This window comes from Syngnathus typhle, linkage group LG13 (assembly GCF_033458585.1).
Source record: "Syngnathus typhle isolate RoL2023-S1 ecotype Sweden linkage group LG13, RoL_Styp_1.0, whole genome shotgun sequence".
Lineage (NCBI taxonomy): Eukaryota > Metazoa > Chordata > Actinopteri > Syngnathiformes > Syngnathidae > Syngnathus > Syngnathus typhle.
This window is the reverse complement of record NC_083750.1, coordinates 8,648,590-8,657,105: the sequence shown is the minus strand read 5'-3', so window position 1 is coordinate 8,657,105 and position 8,516 is coordinate 8,648,590. Positions and strand designations below refer to the sequence as shown.

Genomic DNA, 8,516 nt, shown 5'->3' with positions numbered 1-8,516 from the left:
GAAAACATGAGTTAAATGAAGATTTTTCCTAGAATAAAATATCAGTAAATGTCAAATATGTCTTCATTTGGAAAATGTATTGTGGCAAATTCAAAACTTTTAGCAATAATACCCAAGGAATGGGCTGAACAATTTGAAGTTGTGATGCTTTGATTTGGTCAAGTGTGAGGAAACGTTACGTAAGTATGTCAAACGTCTCTATTGCAAAATGATGCAGTTATTTATTTATTTGTGTTTTAGCGGGCGTAGCGCACCCCCTAGCCTCAGTGTAGCGCCATCTTTGGATCCATATTGAAATACTATATCATTTTTTGGGGGGGGGTGACTTATAAAGCAAAGTGGGAGGGGGTGAAACGTGGAAGCCTATGGAACGTGGGAATCTTTGGTATGTGAGGAAATGGTCCCCGTCATGCCAGGATTTTGAGAATGATTGGGTTGCGCAATATGGAAAAGAATTACGCTGCTTACTAAAAAAAAAAAAAATTGTTGGAAAACGTTAACCGGTGAGGCTTATCGCGGCCAGGCTTGGGTGCGGTGGTTTTACTCGTCTCAGTAGCCGCGCCTTTTCCTGCCTCGGCTGAGCGTAAGACCGGCGGGTGCTGGTCAGCTGACACTTGTGTTCTCCAGTAGAAAGGAAGGAACCCACGACCCAACCAGGCAGCGGCTGTGTTAACCGGGAACCTTCCACTTCAAGCCAGAAGCAGAGGCCGAACGGGGCGGCTGACTGGTGGCGTCCGTGAACGAACGAGGGTAAATTTACCGCAGTCGAGATTTGACAGTCGAAGGAGATGAATGACTTTTGTCGATAAATTTGTGGATACCCGGTGAGGCACTTATCATTCTCGGGTCGTGCTAATGTTAGCAATGTTAGCTGGCGCTCTGCTAGCTAGCGGAAAGCTGGCAAAGGGCAACAAGGGTGTAAAGGAACTGCGGAGGTTTTTGCATTTCAAATTAAAGTTGTACGTTTCTAGTGGGCCCAGTGTGTTGTGATAGTTCAGACTTTTATCATTCATTCTTTCATTTTTCAACACGTGCACCCTCTCTTAATTTGACTTTTAATAACTATTTTTTTAAAATTGGAATACCGGTCACCTTGTCGTGATTTTATTTTCTTGCAACCGGAAATGGCTGCACGGTATGTAGTTGTCTTGACTGCAGACTTGAGCTAAATTAGCTAGCTAAGACTAATTTTCGGTCTTTTCTCATCCATCACTTTGAGCAAAGATGAAGGTCAGACCTACATTCTCGTATTTACCCAATGCATTTTTTCCAAACGCTCCGAATACAGCTGTAATTCCGTAGTCAACGTGGAAACGAGAACCGATATGAAACATTCATAAACGTAAGGAAATGGGCCGAATAAGCAGACATCTTGACTTGGGCCGATATGGGGACCACCGAAGTCGACTCGTGACATGGTCATCCCAGTCTTCGTCAACCAAGACGTTGCAATAATCCTGCAGGAAAATATTTTCAAATGCGTAGTGACGTCGTGTTGTTTGTCGAATCGGTGCGTTTTATTTGAAAAACCTCTCCTGCAGGAATTCCAAGCATGCCCTTCGTCTTTGCTTTTCCAGAATCTTCATTCAGGACAACACTAACCACTGTGTCGATTCAAAATCCCAATCTGGTTGGTGTCACCGTGCCCCACACTGTTGATTGCTAATCTGGTGTTAGTCTTTTAGAGGAAGTAAAGAAGGTGTCACTCAGGTGCAATTGCCCATCATTGTTTAGCACGAATAAAATGTTTAACGGGTCTCGCATGCGGTTGTGCATTTGTGTGATCTGCATGTATGTTAAAGCCTGCAATGAGGCATTTTTCTAATGTCACAGTATTCTGTCCATTTTTTGGTTTTGATTATTCAAGCATTTTGGAAATGGAATCTCTATGCTCCTATGTGAGTGTGTGCGGGGAGGGGGACAGGGACAAATGTCTCTCTGTGGTGATAGTTACTAATGCTAGCTTTCACCCCCCCCCCCTCCCCCTCTCTTTCACCCTTTTCCTTCCTCTCTTTATCGCCCGTGCGTGTGTGTCCTCAGGCAGAGTTTGGTTTCATCATGGCTTGTTGGGTCTGAGGAGCAGCCATCATGATCGGAGGATTGTTCATCTACAACCACAAGGGGGAGGTCCTCATCTCTCGGGTCTACCGAGATGATATAGGGTAAGAATTTGTTCAGCCGTTGAATTTACTGCCGAAAGAGCAATGAGAATTGCCAGATAGCTTAGTTTAAACTTCCTCCTGCTTCTTTTGGAACATGGTAAGTTAATACCAGGCGCGTTGCACTTTTCTAATTTACTGCAAGACCCAATAGTGTCGCCAAAATGCCGCTCATATGACCTCATGATCAACACCATGTGTCTGTGTACGTCATGCACAAAAATGTGTCTTGTGCATTTTTGCCACTCTTCATCCTCTTTTCCTCTCTATCACAATTTTCCTCCATCTGTCCATATGGGCCCATGTAGGAATAGGTAAGAGGAGTGGAACTCATACCAAACAAGCATGGATTCCCATTTCCCCCTCATGGCCATAAACCAAGTGACGCCCCCCCCCCCCCTCTCCCACAACAACCTAAACTTGCATGCCACCTTAAACATTTTTCAAGCATGAGTCACGTGACTGATGGAAAGGCGCCAGGCAAAATATAAACAGAAAAGTGCAGTAGCATGGAGTCTGCGCATGGCGTATGGGCCCACCCTTGACCTTTTTGTTCATACAGAAGGCGACACAAGAGCAAGTTTTTGTTTTATATTCATATTCGCTGTCTACTGTTCGATGAAAAGAAAATCTTGTAACACATTTTCTCAACCTTTTTAATGGTGCGCATAAATTACTTTTGTTTTTTAGCTAGTTGCCTTTTACTGTCTGTAAAAGTATTTACCCTTTTTAAAAAAAAAAAAAAATCATATAAATATTTCATCTCCTTCACATTGCAGGCGCAACGCAGTGGACGCGTTCCGCGTGAACGTGATCCACGCTCGACAGCAGGTGCGCTCGCCGGTGACCAACATCGCTCGCACCAGCTTCTTCCACGTGAAGCGCTCCAACATCTGGCTGGCGGCCGTCACCAAGCAGAACGTCAACGCCGCCATGGTCTTTGAGTTCCTCTACAAGATGTGCGACGTCATGACGGCCTACTTTGGCAAGATCAGCGAGGAGAACATCAAGAACAACTTTGTGCTCATCTACGAGCTGCTCGACGGTAACAAATCCATTTACGGGAGAAGTCACCCGTGTGAGATGTGTGTTGTCCTGCCCTCCCCCCACTTATTGACAATCCTTACCAGTAGTTGCGTTTTGTGTTTGTTCACACAGAGATTCTGGACTTTGGTTACCCTCAGAACTCCGAAACTGGAGCTCTGAAGACCTTCATCACTCAGCAGGGTATTAAGGGACAGGTCAGTGCCCTCTGTGAACTTTTAAAATGTTACCGCATTAGCCCGCGGTGCCAAAAACCGACTTTTGATAGGGCTCAATGGTATGACATGATTTTAACACATTTTTGTGGTATTCATTCCACATCTGGTCCGGATTCCTGCTTCAGCACCAGGTAAAAAAAAAACACCTAATATATTTTGCCCTGCCCTGCCATCTTTGTCGTTTTTTGACCAGCTTTGTGCCATTGTCCCCAGACAAAAGAGGAGCAGTCTCAAATCACCAGCCAGGTAACGGGGCAGATCGGCTGGCGTCGCGAGGGCATCAAATATCGCCGCAACGAACTCTTCCTGGATGTATTGGAGAGCGTCAACCTGCTGATGTCGCCACAAGGTTGCTTTCGTCGGACCCGTTGCGCACGCTGAGACGTCGACGTCTTCTGAACCATCTTGAATCCAGGTCAGGTCCTGAGCGCCCACGTGTCCGGCCGAGTGGTGATGAAGAGCTACCTGAGCGGAATGCCCGAGTGCAAATTCGGCATGAACGACAAGATCGTCATCGACAAGCAGGGCAAAGGCGGAGCGTCCGACGATGCTGGGAAGAGGTGAGCGGCCTTATTTATTTTCAACAACCTGACCAAAAAAAAAAAAAAAACACTTTGTACGTCCATGTGTTGTCTTGGTCACTCTCTAACAAGACAAAATGTTCTATTTATTTGGATATTTTTTTTTCCCCTCCCTTTCTTTTTTTGTGGTGGGGGGTGCATCTCTTCTTTCTGTCCCTGTCTTTCTTTTTCTATGTGCTGTACCTCAGTGATTTAGGGGGAGGAAGGTACTGTACTGACATGAGTTCTCACTAACACACATTCCAAAGACACACACACACACACGACACAGTCTAGTTGGTTCCTGACATATTTGGACCAACAGGGCATTTTTTATGATTTTTGTTGTAGAAAACACTGGTGTGGATTTTGGGGAAAAAAAAGGGATTCAATGACTGCCTTTTTTCCGGCCCAAAAAAAAAAATCCCGTTTTGTATTTAAGAGTAGGGCTTATTTTAGTAATCAATCTCTCGATTAATTAAGTTTTTTTTTTTTCAAGTTTTAAGAAACAAGTTTTAATTTTCATTCCTTTATTCAAAGGCAGGATGTTATTTTCATTTACTTGAGACAGCTGGATTGGATTTATAGTTGGTATGATTTATTTTAAAAAAAGAACAGCCCTATTTCAAATCTATGAATGAAATCCAATACTTCTGGACATTACTACACCTCATGCGTTGATGCCCCTTCCGTTCGTCTTTCACAAGCAGTCAAACACGTCCTCCTAACACCTCTGCTGCCTGGTCTTTGTTTCCTCCCCGTTTATACGTTTGTTTTGTTTTTGAGCCCCGCCTTGCTTGACTTTTTAACCGGGTCTGTGGTTGAACACCATTAACCTCTTACCATCGTTTTTGTCTTGGAGCCCGCAGTCGTCTGTGCGTGTGCGTGACCTCATGGTAGACAGTTGTCGTGCTCGTCTAGTGTAGCGCCGCAGCGAAGCGCTTCGGCTACCCGCGTGTACACTGACGCTGTTTTCTCCGCCAGCGGGAAGCAGTCTATCGCTATCGACGACTGCACCTTCCACCAGTGCGTGCGCCTCAGCAAGTTTGACTCGGAGCGTAGCATCAGTTTCATCCCCCCTGACGGAGAGTACGAGCTCATGAGGTCAGTTGGGGGGAAAATGGGTTCTGAATATAAAGAACATTGTCCAAGCAACTTCACTGTTTGCAAAAAGTACAGAAGGACATGTCAACGAGACTTTGATGAGAAACAAAGTTACATGAACTTCTCCTCTACAACTCGCAGGTATCGCACCACTAAGGACATCATCCTGCCGTTCCGCGTCATCCCTCTGGTCCGTGAGGTTGGTCGCACCAAGCTGGAGGTGAAAGTGGTCATCAAGTCCAATTTCAAGCCATCGCTTTTGGCCCAGAAGATCGAGGTGAGAATTTGAGACTCTGATAAAATGAGTACATTTAGATCTAAAAGAAGTTTCAACTTGTTTCTTGCCACTCTCATTTTAAGCATCAATGTGGCTGTTGTAACCCGAGCAAGTTATTTGAATGCAAACGGTGCAGCAATATGTGTAGATGTACTGTATTCTCTATCCAATCCAAAGAACAACAATGGTGAGATTATTTTTAATAGTTTAAAATCATTCACGGTACTTTCCATTCAGGTCCGCATCCCGACGCCCCTCAACACCAGCGGCGTGCAAGTGATTTGCATGAAGGGAAAAGCCAAGTACAAGGCCAGTGAGAATGCCATTGTCTGGAAGTGAGTCCCCCCACACACACACACACGCACTCGTACAGATTTTAGCGCTCTTCCGATTGACGCGTTGCTGTTTCCCTGTGTAGGATCAAACGCATGGCGGGAATGAAGGAGTCTCAGATCAGCGCCGAGATTGAGCTGTTGCCGACCAACGACAAGAAGAAATGGGCCCGACCCCCCATCTCCATGAACTTTGAGGTAGTGTCATTTCTCGAATCTAAATCCCCTGACTCGGAGCCCACCCTGACTCGATGTTTCCTCCTCAGGTGCCCTTTGCTCCGTCTGGCCTCAAAGTGCGCTACTTAAAGGTGTTTGAGTCCAAGCTCAACTACAGTGATCACGACGTGATCAAATGGGTGCGCTACATCGGCCGCTCGGGCATCTACGAGACGCGCTGCTGAAGTTGAACGTCGCAGCCGCCCCCATCCATCCTTTTACTGAATTTCACAGTTCCTCTTTGTCTCTCCCCTCCCATTTATTCTTAGCGCTTCTCTTATACGCTCGCCTCCTAACTAGGTGTTGGAGATTGACTTGACATCATTGAAAGAAAGAGAAAAAAAAAAGTCAATATGGCATCATGCCCGGATATATGCAAAACGTGAATTATTGTATCGTATATCTCGTAGTGATGAGTAAAGCAGGCGCTAAGGCAAGTGCAGCAAGGGGGCGCCGTCGTGTTCATTCAGTGTTATTCTGCTACCACTCGACAGAAATGGACTTGCATTTGTCCTGCGCCACTTCAACGTTAGAATTCTTCTCTCTGGTAAGATGACGTGTAGCTGTTGTGGTTTCACATGAATCTTGATATAGTTCTTGTGTATGAGTAGTCCACCCTTCAAAATAAATGTCCCCTGGAGCTCCCCTTCTGTATTGTTGCCCACCTCAACTGCACTCTAAAGTGACATTCCAGACTTGATGAGCTCAGCTAGTTGGTCACCCCCCCCCCCCCCCCATTTGTTTTGATTTTTAAAAAGGAAAAAACAACAACTCTTCCTTAATGTATCTAAAGCACTAAGACCAACTTCTTCCAACGTTACAACTCTATCGAAAGGTGTCGGCAAATCAGGCCCCTCTCCCTGCACTATGATTTAGAGGTGATGTCTCCTCCTTGTGTTCACCTTTCCACTGTCCACTTCTTCATATTTGTAGTCCTGGTGATCGTTCGGTCCAATAAAATCTGACTGTATCCAAAAATGTTCTGGTTGCCTTTGTCTTTTTTTTATTTTTTTTTATTTTTTATTTTTTTTTACTATTAAAAGCCTTACTAAACATTGTCTTTTTCTCTTTCAAAAAGAAAATAAGTTAGTATATATGGTGATTTGTTTACTAATATATATATATATATATATATATTATACATGGTATTTTTTTTCAAAAAAATAGAATAGAAAAAAAAGACCTCCTGTGGTCATCTTAAAAAAAAAAAAAAAAAGAATAAAAATTGTCACATTTATCCAAAATGCGTTTTAGGTTTTTATAACTGGAAAAGAGTTGTCACTCTGCGTATTATTTAGAGAAACTTGAATAACTTTGTAAACCATTCGCAGTTGACTTATTTAAAGAAGCACACTCAACTGAATGTTGCTAGTAATATTTTTTTGTATTAATCTGAAGCGATTGCAAAAGTGACGACACTTGCAAAAGTGCAGTGATGCCTGATCTTTACAATATACGATCTTTTCCTTAAGAGCCATTAAACCGGAAGTGTTCGTGTGTTCCGTGTAGTGATGTGCATTCCAGTTCTTTTAAGTGAACTGAATCTTTAGAATCAGTTTAGCCAAAAGATTCGTTCAAACGAATCTTTCAACGAATCGTCTCCCCTCCCGCACACACAAACACACCTTTTTTTTTTTTTTATTTTTTTTTTTTAATATTACCAATAATTAAAAATCACACAGACACTTCATTAGGTACACTGCCATTTTCAAGTGTACCTAATAACAGGCCACTTTATTAGGGAAATATCATGGTCAAAGGTCACAGGTGTCAAGCTCTAGTCCTCGGGGCCGCGTTCTAATATGTTTTCCTTGTTACGCTCGTTAAACGCACCTGCGTGAAAAGTTTTAGCTCCTGCAGAACGTGAAGGTGGCTAAAACTTTTCACGCAGGTGCACTTAACGCAGTGCTTCTCAAATAGTGGGGCGCGCTCAAGAAAATAATTGAGAAGCACTGGGTTAAATAAAGGTTAACCTAAAAAAAAAAAAAAAAAAAAAAAGTGAACCCTGAACTTTGAACCCGCGGTGACCCCGCGGTGACCCCGTGCCCCGTGGTGACCCCGCGGTGACCCCGTGGTGACCCCGTGGTGACCCCTGGGTGACCTTTGAACCATGAACTTTCAACTCTAGTTAAAAATCGAAAATGTGCACATGACCCCGTGAACTTTGAACCGACCTTTGACCCCTGGGTGAACTTTGAACCGTAAACTTTGACCTTTGACCCCTAGCTAATTACGTTTTTTTTTTTTTTTTTTAAACCGGCATAGCAGAACGATCCATGGTCTTCAGATGCCGCGCTGTCGCCATCTCCTGGTCAGTTAGTGAAATGCTTTTGCATGTTTTTTTTTTTTTCTCTCAATTAAAACAAATCAATTAGCCAGTTGGTTTTCTTTATTTAATATCTATTATCAGACAAAACCAAATTGTGAATCAGTCACCTAGGCCAGTGCTTCTCAAATAGTGGGGCGCTGCCATTTTTAAATGTACCTAATAACAGGCCACTTTATTAGGGAAATATAATGGCCAAAGCTTAACTGAAAATGAAAAGTGCCACACCCGCCCTCACCCCCACTTTCTGATTGGCTGGTTGATCTGTGACGTCATATGG

The 8,516-nt window shown here is 43.8% G+C and overlaps 1 protein-coding gene across 1 annotated transcript; it reads left to right on the top strand.

Moving 5' to 3' along the window:
* Positions 1-366: 366 nt before the first annotated feature.
* Positions 367-6,888, top strand: LOC133165494 (AP-2 complex subunit mu-A-like). Its single transcript, XM_061295194.1, has 14 exons — positions 367-385; positions 628-750; positions 2,041-2,162; positions 2,939-3,204; positions 3,318-3,400; positions 3,547-3,552; positions 3,635-3,770; positions 3,837-3,981; positions 4,191-4,208; positions 4,966-5,085; positions 5,227-5,362; positions 5,600-5,697; positions 5,781-5,892; positions 5,961-6,888. The coding sequence occupies exons 3-14, from the start codon at positions 2,089-2,091 to the stop codon at positions 6,093-6,095; spliced, it is 1,329 nt and encodes a 442-aa protein (XP_061151178.1). The 5' UTR covers positions 367-385; positions 628-750; positions 2,041-2,088; the 3' UTR covers positions 6,096-6,888.
* Positions 6,889-8,516: the final 1,628 nt, after the last annotated feature.

Coding starts and splice junctions, on each gene's coding strand:
- LOC133165494 (XM_061295194.1), top strand. CDS start 2,089: ATGATCGGAGGATTGTTCATCTACAACCACAAGGGGGAGGTCCTCATC. Junction 3,771..3,836: donor CCTGCTGATGTCGCCACAAG/GTTGCTTTCGTC, acceptor TCTTGAATCCAG/GTCAGGTCCTGAGCGCCCAC. Junction 5,893..5,960: donor CCATCTCCATGAACTTTGAG/GTAGTGTCATTT, acceptor TTTCCTCCTCAG/GTGCCCTTTGCTCCGTCTGG.